General features: G+C 39.0%; 1 protein-coding gene across 5 annotated transcripts in view; it reads right to left on the bottom strand.

The window, feature by feature from the left end:
- RIC8B (RIC8 guanine nucleotide exchange factor B) overlaps window positions 1-13,943 on the bottom strand; it is a 111,733-nt gene that overhangs the window by 37,477 nt on the left and 60,313 nt on the right. For all 5 annotated transcript variants that reach the window (XR_008681710.2, XR_008681711.2, XR_008681712.2 and 2 more), the window contains exons 6-7: window positions 13,272-13,367; window positions 6,493-6,637 (exon numbers count right to left, since the gene is read on the bottom strand). Coding sequence is in view for 2 of the 5 variants with exons in the window: in XM_055394258.2 (XP_055250233.1) it covers window positions 6,493-6,637; window positions 13,272-13,367 (241 nt within the window). In the remaining 3 variants the exon portion in view is untranslated. The remainder of the gene's footprint in view (window positions 1-6,492; window positions 6,638-13,271; window positions 13,368-13,943) is intronic.

Genomic DNA, 13,943 nt, shown 5'->3' with positions numbered 1-13,943 from the left:
AAAGGATAAAGTTTTGCTAACATGCGTTTGGGGCTCAAAGTTAGGACTATGAAACCTCGAATACGGGGTCCTGGGGGAACAAAGTTAGCCATTTCAAGTAAAAAACAATTAACAAATTCATTTTAAATGTATATACCATATGTGTTATGACACTAATACATACGCGAGGTGATTGATTATATATATACATTTATACATAAAAGATGCTTGCTCCTTGGAAGAAAAGTTATGACCAACCAAGATAGTATATTAAAAAGCAGAGACATTACTTTGCCAACAAAGGTCCGTCTAGTCAAAGCTATTGTTTTTCCAGTAGTCGTGTATGGATGCGAGAGTTGGACTATAAAGAAAGCTGAACACCAAAGAATTGATACTTTTGAACTGTGATGTTGGAAAAGACTCTTGAGAGTCCTTGGACAGCAAGGAGATCCAACCAGTCCATCCTAAAGGCAATCAGTCCTGAATGTTCATTGGAAGGACTGATGCTGAAGCTGAAACTCCAATACTCTGGCCACCTGATGCGAAGAACTGACTCATTTGAAAAGACTCTAATGCTGGGAAAGATTGAAGGCGGGAGAAGGGGACGAGAGAGGATGAGATGGTTGGATGGCATCACCGACTCTATGCACATGAGTTTGAGTAAGCTCTAGGAGTTGGTGATGGACACGGAAGCCTGGTGTGCTGCAGTCCATGGGGTTGCAAAGAGTCAGACATGACTGAGCGACTGAACTGAACTATATTTATATTTATAAAATTATTTAGATATATATTTAGAAATGTAATTTATGTATTTAGGTAATATAAATAGCTGTGAAAAGAAGAGAAGCAAAAAGCAAAGGAGAAAAGGAAAGATATAAGCATCTGAATGCAGAGTTCCAAAGAATAGCAAGGAGAGATAAGAAAGCCTTCCTCAGTGTTCAATGCAAAGAAATAGAGGAAAACAACAAAACAGGAAAGACAAGGGATCTCTTCAAGAAAATTAGAGATACCAAGGGAACATTTCATGCAAAGATGGGCTCGATAAAGGACAGAAATGGTATGGACCTAACAGAAGCAGAAGATATTAAGAAGAGGTGGCAAGAATACACAGAAGAACTGTACAAAAAAGATCTTCATGACCACGATAATCACGATGGTGTGATCACTCACCTAGAGCCAGACATCTTGGAATGTGAAGTCAAGTGGGCCTTAGAAAGCATCACTATGAACAAAGCTACTGGAGGGGATGGAATTCCAGCTGAGCTATTTCAAATCCTGAAAGATGATGCTGTGAAAGTGCTGCACTCAATATGCCAGCAGATTTGGAAAACTCAGCAGTGGCCACAGGACTGGAAGAGGTCAGTCTTCATTCCAATCCCAAAGAAAGGGAATGCCAAAGAATGCTCAAACTACCACACAATTGCACTCATCTCACACGTCATGCTCAAAGTTCTAGTAAGTTCAGATCAGTTCAGTCGCTCAGTCATGTCCGACTCTCCGCGACCCCATGAATCACAGCACGCCAGGCCTCCCTGTCCATCACCAACTCCCGGAGTTCACTCAAACTCATGTCCATCAAGTCGGTGATGCCATCCAGCCATCTCATTCTCTGTCGTCCCCGTCTCCTCCCACCCCCAATCCCTCCCAGCATCAGAGTCTTTTCCAGTGAGTCAACTCGTCGCATGAGGTGGCCAAAGTATTGGAGCTTCAGCTTTAGCATCAGTCCTTCCAATGAACACTCAGGATTGATCTCCTTCAGAATGGACTGGTTGGATCTCCTTGCAGTCCAAGGGACTCTCAAGAGTCTTCTCCAACACCACAGTTCAAAAGCATCAATTCTTTGGCGATCAGCTTTCTTCACAGTCCAACTCTCACATCCATACATGACCACGGGAAAAACCATAGCTTTGACTAGACGGACCTTGGTTGACAAAGTAATGTCTCTGCTTTTTAATATGCTATCTAGGTTGGTCATAACTTTCCTTCCAAGGAGTAAGTGTCTTTTAATTTCCTGGCTGCAATCAGCATCTGCAGTGATTTTGGAGCCCAAAAAAATAAAGTCTGACACTGTTTCCAAGTTCTAGTAAAGTCATGCTCAAAATTCTCCAAGCCAGGCTTCAGCAACATGTGAACTGTGAACTTCCAGATGTTCAAGCTGGTTTTAGAAAAGGCAAAGGAACCAGAGATCAAATTGCCAACATCCGCTGGATCATGGAAAAAGCAAGAGAGTTCCAGAAAAACATCTATTTCTGCTTCATTGACTATGCCAAAGGCTTTGACTGTGTGGATCACAATAAACTGTGGAACATTCTGAAAGAGATGGGAATACCAGACACCTGACCTGCCTCTTGAGAAACCTGTATGCAGGTCAGGAAGCAACAGTTAGAACTGGACTGGAACAACAGACTGGTTCCAAATAGGAAAAGGAGTACGTCAAGGCTGTATATTGTCACCCTGCTTATTTAACTCATATGCAGAGTACATCATGAGGAACGCTGGGCTGGAAGAAGCACAAGCTGGAATCAAGATTGCCGGGAAAAATATCAATAACCTCAGATATGCAGATGACACCACCCTTATGGCAGAAAGTGAAGAGGAACCAAAAAGTCTCTTGATGAAAGTGAAAGAGGAGAGTGAAAAAATTGGCTTGAAGTTCAACATTCAGAAAACAAAGATCATGGCATCTGGTCCCATCACTTCATGGGAAATAGATGGGGAAACAGTGGAGACAGTGTCAGACTTTAAAAATTATATATATGTGTATACATATATACATATATGTATATATGTGTGTGTGTATATATGTGTGTATATATGTTTATACATATGTATACATATATGTGTATATATATAGATGGGGAAATAGATGGGGAAACAGTGGAGACAGTGTCAGACTTTAAAAATTATATACATGTGTATACATATATACATATATGTGTGTGTATATATATGTGTGTATACATATGTATACATATATGTGTATATATATAATTTTATTATATATATAATTTTGTGTGTATATATGTGTGTATATATATATATACGTATATGTGTGTGTATATATATACACACACACACACAAAATTATACTTGAAAAACAGCTAATTTCTGATCTCATAAAAATTGATTCAATTCAGCAAGTACTTACAGACTACTAAATGCAAGGCACTATTCCAGTCACTTAATTTCAAGATGTGGGATCTTTTTTCATAGAAATAATTGAACTGTTTAAAAGAGCAGATGTGAAATGAGTTAGTCTATGAGAACAGTTGAGGATAATTACTGGTCACTCTTGAACAACACAGGTATTAGGGATGAAGGCCCTCCAAGCAGTTGAAAATCCTCCATAACCTTATAGTTGTCCCTCCATACTTGCAGTTCCACATCTGTGAGTTAAACTGACTGAGGATAGCACAGTACTGTAGTATATATTTATCTGCATATAAGTGGACCACGGACAGCAGTTCAAACCCATGTTGTTCATTTGTATTGCATTATGGGTCAATTGTATTATGAGAGGAAATATGGCAGGATGGAAAGATAGGACTCAAATTCAGGCTTAGCTTTAAGCAACTGCATGACCTTGAATAAAACCCTTGACTCATTTATGACATTGCAATAATAATAATATTTACATTAGAGTCCTTATGAGAATGAAATGAGATTATGGCTTAGAATGTTTGACACATGATACCTCAATAGTTGTGTTTATTATCAGTATAGTGATACTATCTTAGCAGTAACTTAAGTGGTTGTATCAATTAGTCAGAAATGAAGGTTAAGAATTCAATGAATGCAACTCAATAACAAAAGTTCCCAAACAATTCAATTAAAAATTAGGCAAAGGACCTGAATAGACACTTTTCCAAAGGCATACAGATGCCCAACAGGTACATGAAAAGGTGTTCAATGTCACTAATCATCAGGAAAAATTAAAATCAAAACACAATGAGAGATCACCTCACATCTATTAGAATGGCTTTTATCAAAACCAAGAGATATAGGGATGTGGCAGGGATGCGGCAAAGACAAAAAAACCCTTTTACACTGTTGGTGGGAATGGAAATTGGTGTAGCTGCTGCTGCTGATGCTAAGTCACTTCAGTCGTGTCCGACTCTGTGTGACCCCATAGACAGAAGCCCACCAGGCTCCCTGTCCCTGGGATTCTCCAGGCAAGAACACTGGAGTGGGTTGCCATTTCCTTCTCCAATGTGTGAAAGTGGAAAGTGAAAAGTGAAAGTGAAGTCGCTCAGTCGTGCTACTATTCCAAGAGTCATGTACAGATGTGAGAGTTGGATCACAAAGAAGGCCGAGAGCCAAAGAATTGATGTTTTTCAACTGGAGTGCTGGAGAAGACTCTTGAGAGCCTTTGAAGTGCAAGGAGATCAAAGCAGTCAATCTTAAAGGAAATCAATCCTGAGTATTCATTGGAAGGACTGATGCTGAAGCTGAAGCTCCAATACTTTGGCCACCTGATGTGAACAGCTGACTCACTGGAAAAGACCCTGATGCTGGGAAAGAATGAAGGCAAAAGAAGAGGGCAACAGAGGACGAGATGGTTAGACAGCATCACTGATTTAGTGGATTTGAATCTGAGCAAACTCCGGGAGATTATGAAGGACAGGGAAGCCTGGTGTGCTGCAGTCTGTGGGGTCACAGAGAGTTGGACGTGACTTAGTGACTGAAGAACAACTACAGAAAACAGTAACGGAGGTTACTAAAAAATTAAATATAGAACTGCAACATAATCCAGCATCCCACTTCTGGAAATATATTCAAAGGAAATGAAGTCAGTAACTAAGAGATATCTCAGCTCCCACGTTCATGGCAGCATTTTTCACAGTAGCCAAGAAATGGGAACAAGCTAAGTGTTTACCAACAGAAGAACAGGTAAGACACACAGAGCTGGCCCTTAAAGAAGCCTAGGGTTAGGGACGTCCACCCTTCGTGCAGCTGAAAACCTGCATATAATTTTATAGTCTGCTTTCTGTGTCTGTGGTTCCACACCCACAGACCCAGCCAACTGTGGATCTAACCTGCTGTGTGTCACGTAGTACTACAGTGTATTTGTTTAAAGACATCCACATCTAAGTGAACCCAAGCAGTTCAAACTCATGGTCAATGGTGAACTTTACATAAAATGGAATGTTATTTAGCCATGACAAAGATGAAATCTTGCTATTTGCAACACATGGATGAACCTAGAGAATATGCTAAGTGAATAAGCCAGACAGAGAAAGATAAAAACTGTAGAACTCACTTATAAGTAGAACCTGAAAAAAAAAATCAAACTCATAGAAACAGAGAGCAGAGTAGTGATTACCAGAGAGTAGAGGGTAGGGAAACCAAGGAGATCTGGTCAAAGGGTACAATTTATAAGATGAATAAGTTCAGTTATAAGATTAATAATTTCTGGGGATCTAATGTACAGCATGATGACTATAGATAACAATACCCTGTTGTACACTTTAAAGTTGCTAAGATAGTAAATCTTAAGCATGCTCACCACACACACACACACACACACACACACACACACACAACTATGTGAGGTGGTGAATGTGTTAATTAACATGACAGTGGTAATCATTTCACAGTGTATATGTATATCAAATCATCATGTTGTATACTTTAAATATATAAAATTTTATATGTCAAATATGCCCCAATAAAGCTGGTGGGGGAGAAAAGATTTCAACTGACTGAAGATTTTTAGAGAAGTGAGTGAAGTTTCTCACCTCTAAGTCACCTATCTCACAAAACTGGGGTACTTTAAAAAGTGGAATATAAAATCTGCTTAGTTGGGACTTTTACTAGTACTTTTATAAACCAGGAGATGAAGAAAGAAATAGGTAAAAATACCTGAATAACTTGGTTAAAGTTCTTGTTTGGAGATCTTTTGCAGAGCAAAATACCACAATAATTTAAATTGTTAGATGTATTCCAGAAGACAATCACTTTATATGAACTTATAGAATAGTATTTATTATAGTATAGTTACTTTTTAATTTCTACTTTTGTCTTACCATTAACTAAAGGGTAAGGGATGTATCTTAAGCATTTATAGCTCACATTCAATAACTTTTTATTGATTAAAGAAGAAATGAGATCAAAACTCCTGTAGCTCTAATTACAAGAGAAATTAAAAAGAGGAACTAACCTAGGCCTTTGCCTGGTTATCAAAATAGTAGCACCTTAATTACGTAAGTAGATTCTTCATAATGACTCCAGGTCCTGACTCCTAAGGATTAAGAAGTCTGGGTTAAGGATACAGGAGGCAAAGTTTAAATGTGAGTGTGTTTAGTAGTGTATCTGTCTACATGCCTCAATAAATACAGAAGTGTATAGAAAAGCCTTTAAATTATTAATTTTTATTATCTCCTCAAACCCTCTAATGGAACAGATAGAGAGTAAGTTCTGAAAAGAGCAGAACAAGATGGTAACTAATAACAGAAACATTCCCCAAATACCCTCAGAAAGGTGAAAAAGTAGAGGGCAAAGAGTTTAACCTACCTCGCTCTTTGCAAAGGACAAAAAGGAATTCAGCAGCAATTTGCTTGACTCCCAGGTCAACATGTGTCATGAGGCGCACCAGCTTATTTCTCACAGTTGAGCCAACTTCAGGTCGATTTGTCACATCCCTCAATGGTGGTAAAACCTAACGGTACAAATGCAAACCCATCATTAGTCGTTTAAGTGCTAGATTAAGAATGGTACCATCCAACTAGTCTTTCTTATAATGTCTACCAACCTTAGTTTTATAAGAGTAGAACAAACATTAAAAATATAGTTTTCCCAATAAAACTAAACAACAACACCGAGTCAATGGACATGGGTTTGAGTAAACTCCAGGGGTTGGTGATGGACAGGGAGGCCTGGCGTGCTGCAGTCCATGGGGTCGCAAAGAGTTGGACACGACTAAGTGACTGAACTGAACTGAAACAACAACAACAAAAACAAACCTCATATAATTTCATTTCATGTCTGCAATGAAATTTCATCTGAAGAGAAACAGCTCTTCACTGACCACCATGATATATTCAAATCCATTCCTGGGTATTTACTCATCTCAGCACCTCAGAATGCCCCAGCTGCCTCTACCAAAATCCATTTTAAAGTCTGGGTCAAATTTCTCTTTCTCCCTCAGAGATTTCTTTAATACCCTGACTCATTGATTTTTTCCCCTTCAATTCCTGCAACATTTTCATTAGTTACTAAACAAACAAAAAACCCCCCAAAACCCCTGTACATATGTTTTATAGTTGTTTTCTTTATAATAAAATGGTTATTAATTTTTGAGTACTTCCTATGTGCTAGTTGCTGTAATAGATGATATACATACATTCTCTATAATCAGCCCTCACAGTCACCACGCAAGGGAGGTGGTATCAACACTGTCATTCCTATTTTATAGACTGGTCCCCAGAGGAGTTACAAAACTTGCTTGGTTTGTCTGTTTGATAACACACTCACTCACCTAGACCTTTCCTCTTTTGGTTCTCCTATTATCTTACTGCTTGCTTCATCTTAGCCTCTGGGCCAATTCTCTTTTATTCTCTTGTTCTTTAAAAAAATATTTTTAGTTGTGCTGGGTCTTAGTTGCGGCACATGGAATCTTTAGTTGTGGCATGCTGGATAGTTAGTGTGAGCCTGTGGGATCTAGTTCCCTGATCAGGGATCAAACCTGGGCTCCCTGTATTGGTAGCATGGAGTCTTAGCCACTGGACTGCCATGGAAATCCCTTTCCTCTTGTTTTTTAACTGTTGGAATATTCAAGGGTTGAGTTCTTGGGCAACATTTCTTTACTATTTTCATTCTCTATTGGTGATCTCATCCAGTTTTGTGGATTTATATGGTCTCTATTTACTGCTAACTCCCTAAAGTATATCTCTACCTTGATTTCTTCCATGACCCCCAGACTTTAAAAAGCTTCTCAAATTTAGCATGTCCTGAGCAGATATTGAAGCTCCCAACAAAGCTGTTTGTTCTATAGTTTTCCATCTCATTAAATGGCAAGTCTATTCTTCCAACCTGGGCTTCCCAGGTGGCACTATTGATAAAGAACTACCTGCCAATGCAGGAGACATCAAGAATCAGGTTCGATCCCTCGGTTGGGAAGATTCCCTGGAGAAGTGCACAGCAACCCACTCCAGTATACTTGCCTGGAGAATCCCATGGACAGAGAAGCCTGGCAGGCTGTAGTCCACAGGGTTGCAAAGACTTGGACATGACAAGCAACTCAGCACACTCTTCCAACTATTTACTGCCAACAGCCTTAATTCCTCTCTTTCACATCCCACATCCAGTCCATCAGCAAATTATTTTGGTTCTACCTTTGCATTATATCCACAACCCGACCACTTCTCACTACCTCTTCTGCTGCTGCTGCTGCTAAGTCACTTCAGTCGTGTCCGACTCTGTGTGATCCCATAGACGGAAGCCCACCAGGCTCCCCCGTCCCTGGGATTCTCCAGGCAAGAACACTGGAGTGGGTTGCCATTTCCTTCTCCAATGTGTGAAAGTGAAAGTGAAGTCGCTCAGTCGTGTCCGACCCTTAGCGACCCCATGGACTACAGCCTACCAGGCTCCTCCATCCATGGGATTTTCTAGGCAATAGTACTGGAGTGGCTTGCCATTGACTTCTCCAACTACCTCCTCTAGTATCACTAAATTCAAGGTACCAATATTTTTCACCTGAACTGTTCCCATAGTCTCCTAAGTCATCCCTGTTTCTATTCTGGTCCTTCTATGATCTTTTCTCTACAGAGCAGTTACGATGATCCTTTGAAAGTCAGATCATGTCATTCTTCTTCTCAAAGTCCTCCAGTTCCCACGGCCTCTCATCTCATGCATAGTAAAAGTCGAGATCCTTCCAGATTCCTTGGGTTTCACATAATGTGTCTTCCTGCTACTTTTCTGACAATTTCTTGCTCACATTGCTACACTTTCACAGATGGAACTCCTTAAACTCACTGAGCACTTTCTTGCCTCATGGTCTTTGCTGCTCTCTGCTCGGAAACCCTTTTTCTAGAAACTGGCTTGGCTCATTCCCTTACTTTCTTCAGGTCTCTGTTCAAATATAATTTACAGGAAGACAATCCTTGATCACACTAAGGAATTCACCTTCAGCATTATCTTTTCTCATCCCCTGCTCCTTGTTTAATCTTCCTCACAGCACTTATCACCACCTGACACAGTATACATTTCTTTCTTAACTGTCTACCTTCTTCCACAAGAGTCTGGGGGCAGGGATTTCTTTCTATTTTGTTTACCACTCTCAGTGCCTGGCATATTACAGGTTTTGATAAATATTTGCTACTTGAAGGAAGAATGAATTAATTCAAGTAACTTTTTAAAAGTGCCTTCTATAGGCGAGGCACTATGCTAGGAAATGAAGATAGACACAAAGTCAAGTTATAATTTACGATACCAGACTCTTTATGTGCATATTATTTTTATTTAATCCATTCAGCTGATTTCCTTCCTTCCTTCTTTATCTCTTTCTATATTGAGTTCCTACCATGTATCAGGAGGTGTAAAAAAAAAAAACAGAAACGAAATCTCAGAAAACTGAATAATCTACCCAAGTGTTTATAGAATCCATATTTCAATATCTCTGGCAAGACAGAGCAGATTGCTATTTGTGCCCTCTAAGCATAAAATAATTACACAATAAATTCTTATTATTTGATTCAGCTAACCCTACTGAGTTTATCTCCCATCTCTAGAGAAATGAGACATGAAACAAGTGATTTCATGTAGTATGTACCTACAGTTCCAGAGCACAGTATCTATTAATAAAGGTTATCAAACAAAAATTTTATCAGCTATGTTTTCGGTTCCTTAAAACAAGTTTTTGAAGTGAAATTTTGTAGTTTTTATTGTTATATATCATGCCCAGACAAACTGCATAAGTCTGGATCATTTCTGGAGGTGGTGGTGGTTCAGTTGCTAAGTTGTGTCTGACTCTTGCAATTGAATGGACTGTAGCATGCGAGGCTCCTTTGTCCATGGGATTCTCTAGGCAAGAATACTGGAGTGGGTTGCTATTTCCTTCTCCAATGGATCATTTTTCTCCAAAATTTCTATTTTCCCCCAAATACTACCTTTCATTAATTTTTTTCTTTTGAGAAATCTTGTCCAGTTCTTTTTTCAAACCCATGGAATCTTTACCTCTTCTATATGCCTCTCCAGACTAATTCAACCTGAATCAGTAACTTCTACCATCTGTTCTCTACCTGCCCAAATACTGAATATTCAAGACCAATTTACTTTGGGTATGCACAAGGTAGATTTAAGCAGGTATTAACCACTGGGAACAATAACTAATTAGCCATGGTTCCATTTACACTGTTACCAAAACTAATCATCTGTTACTTGAGGTTCTGCCCTTCTTGATCATCATAGTCTAGAGTGCATCTTCCTCAGAAGGAAAGTTGATTTTTGTATTGTGCCATTTATCCTTCTTTAGTTAACTTTTTACTTGTTATATCTCCTTTGTACTGCAGTATTTCTTTGAGAACAAGGAATGGGTCTCACAGTCTTTTGTACCTACATAATATATAGACCAAGGCCTTCATATAAAGAATCTGTTTAACAAACAGGATATATTTGGGGTATCCTGCTTAGAGATAGCAAAATCTAAACAGTTTAGTGGAATGTGGATCTCCTATGTGAAAAGTTAAAATATAGGACACAAAGTATTTTCATGTATTATTCTTCACTAAATCTTTCTAGTCAGAATAGATGTCTTAAAATAATCAAACTTGGAAATGACCTTAATTCAATTATCTAATTTATTTTGCTTAAATGATTATTCATGTTTGATGTACCTAGTCTTCTAAAGATTGGAGAAGGAAATGGCAACCCACTCCAGTGTTCTTGCCTGGAAAATCCCAGGGACGGGGGAGCCTGGTGGGCTGCCGTCTATGGGATCGCACAGTCGGTCACGACTGAAGTAACTTAGCAGCAGCAGCAGTCTTCTGCTGCTAAGTCACTTCAGTCATGTCCGACTCTGTGCGACTCAGCCCACCAGGCTCCCCCGTCCCTGGGATTCTCCAGGCAAGAACACTGGAGTGGGTTGCCACTTCCTTCTCCAATGTGTGAAAGTGAAAAGTGAAAGTGAAGTTGCTCAGTCGTGTCCAACCCTTAGCGACCCCACGGACTACAGCCAACCAGGCTCCCCCATCCATAGGATTTTCTAGGCAAGAGTACTGGAGTGGCTTGCCATTGCCTTCTCCGAGCAGTCTTCTAAAGGACTATAAATTCTACAAAGATACGAGTCCCTACTTTCTAATCTCTCCTTATCAGCAATATCTCTTAATATGGCAACCCACTCCAGTACTCTTGCCTGGAAAATCCCATGGACAGAGGAGCCTGGTAGGCTACAGTCCATGGGGTTGCAAAGAGTTGGACACGACTGAGTGACTTCACTTTCACTTTCACACAGAGCAAAGTGCTTATTAAATCTTGACCATAAACATACAGAGGAAAATGAACACAGTTCATTTATTAAGAGAAATTCTACATGACAATAAACAATGGGGTGAATGGAGAGGAAAGAAGGAAAAGATAGAGGGACAGAGGACAGCAAATCAAGAGATGAGTTTGGGATATGTTAAACTTAAGATACCTACTACCCATCTAAGGGGAAGAAATGGGTAGGCATACGTTATGTAAGTCTGGAGAGCTTAGGGGACAATTAAGGCTAGAGCCAGAAATTTGGGAGCCACTGGCGAATAGAAGATTTTCAAAACCAAGATTGTTAAATGAGATCAACTAGAGAGCAGACATAAGAGACAAAGATAACATTGTCTTGGGGAACTCAGAACACTGCAAAGAAGAGGTTCCCTGTTGTGTCCAAGAAACCAAGTGAAGAAATTACTTCAAAAAGGAGAGAATACTTAATTATATCAAAATGGTATTGGGGAATAAAAAAAAGATTTGAGTACTATTAGATCTGGCAATATTGGGTTGATGACTTTTAATAAACACCTCTGTAGTGGAGTGGAAAACATGAAAACCTAATATCAGTGGATTCACAAGACAATCAAAATGAGCGAAAAGGAGAGAGAAGGTGAGCACAGAAAACTCTCCTGAGGAGCACTGCATGAAGAAGAGCAGAGAAATGGGGAGGCAGCTTGAGAAGCAGGATTAAGGGAAGGCTTTTCTGCCTTTAAGATGGGAGATGTATTTGGGTGCAGACAAAAATGATCCAATACATTAAAAAAAAAAAAAAAGATGAGAAGAAAGAGAATAAATGTAGGAGCAAAGTTCTGGAGGTGAGAGGGAAAGGGTTACAGGATATGAGCACAGAAGCTGGCCACTTCTGAAGGAAGCAGGGACAGTTCATCCCCTGTGACAGAGGGGAGACAAAGGATATGGTGGTACAGACAGATGCAGACAGACAGTAGATGCAGAGGTAGGAAGATGATTTCTTGCCATGAACTCTAACTACTACCATCATAACCTTCAGCATCAGTTCTCTTTTGGGATGGCCTCCTCACATCTACTCACACTCCTCTGGCCTATCTAGTAGCTAGAATATCTTTAAATATAAATGAGGTCACACCACTTCCCTTCTCAAATCCGTCCAATGCTTTCCCACATCACTTAGAAGAAAACTGAAAGTCCTACACAACCTTATGTTGTTTGATTCTTGCTTACCTCTTGTACTTTATCCAGCACTCTCCCCCTAGAACAACATTGTCTAGCTTTCCTGCTTTTTCTTAAGCATACCAAAATATCCTCTCATCCAGAGACTATGAACTTATTCTCTCTGGTACATTCCTCTTCCAGAATATTCCCAGAACTATTCTCAGAGAATATCCTCTTCCAGATATTTTCAAAGATCCTTTTCATACTTATCCAAGTTTCTGCTCAAATTTTCTCAGAGAGGCTCTTCCTTATTCCCTTAAGTTTTTCCTTCCTCTGTATCTTTCTTGAGAACACTACTACTTGCCATTGTATCAAGATATTTATTTGTTTACTTTTTAATCCCCCTACTATAAGGGAAACTTCACAAGGCAAAGACTTCATTTGTATTTCATGGCTTAGAACACAGCACACAAATCTCAATAAACATTTGTTGAGTAAATGAATGAATGACTTAAAAAATATATAGGGTCACTTATTTCTGGATTAGGAAGATTTCAAAGATTAACACTAACTTTTTTTGAGTTTCTGACATTCTGAAAGGAAATCACTGTGAAAGAATTCGACTCATTGATTTTATGTTAAAAAAGACATATAAGAAGATTAACTTTGAGATGAAATATGCATTAAACAGTTACCTGATCTTTGAGAAATTTTCTGATGTTTCGATGGGCTCGGGAACATTCTGTTAACAAGCTGAGAACTGGAGTAAGACCCTCTCTATAGCTGCTTCCCTACAAAGAAAACCATACATACTGTATTAGATTAGTTTCTAACAGTATTACTTTTCTTCATATAACTGAGTATGTTAATACTCCTCTTTTTGAGGGGGAGATATTTTATGTTACCAAAGCTGTAAAAACTATTTTAGAAATTATTTTCTTAAAAATATTTCTATTTCATGAGTTATCTTCATGCTTACTAATGCTCATTTGTATCCTTCTTGATTTTTCCTACATTTTATAGGATTCTCACTGGCTCAGACAATGGGCTTAAAGGCAGCAAAGGTTTTCATGACCGACCCAAACTAACTTTCTGCCTTTTAATATAGTTACTTGACAAAGACAGTGATTAGAAAGAAGAAAATAAGCAGTTTACAGCGGCAATTTTCCTTTAAAGATGTCTTTTGGGTGTTATGGAAAGAATTTATCATCAATTTTTGGGGGGGGGCATAATTTTTACTTCTAGAACTTATAAAATACCTACACTAGAAAATTACTTTTTCCTTTGTTTTCAGGAACTAGTCACAATTTCGGTGTCACATCAACACAATTTTCAGCTTTAAACAAATAAATTCACTTGGTTTCAGC

The sequence above is a fragment of the Moschus berezovskii genome, chromosome 6 (assembly GCF_049115385.1).
Source record: "Moschus berezovskii isolate FMDL1 chromosome 6, NW_MosBer_1.0, whole genome shotgun sequence".
Taxonomy (NCBI): domain Eukaryota; kingdom Metazoa; phylum Chordata; class Mammalia; order Artiodactyla; family Moschidae; genus Moschus; species Moschus berezovskii.
The sequence above is the reverse complement of the archived record's forward strand: the minus strand, read 5'-3'. Positions and strand labels throughout refer to the sequence as shown.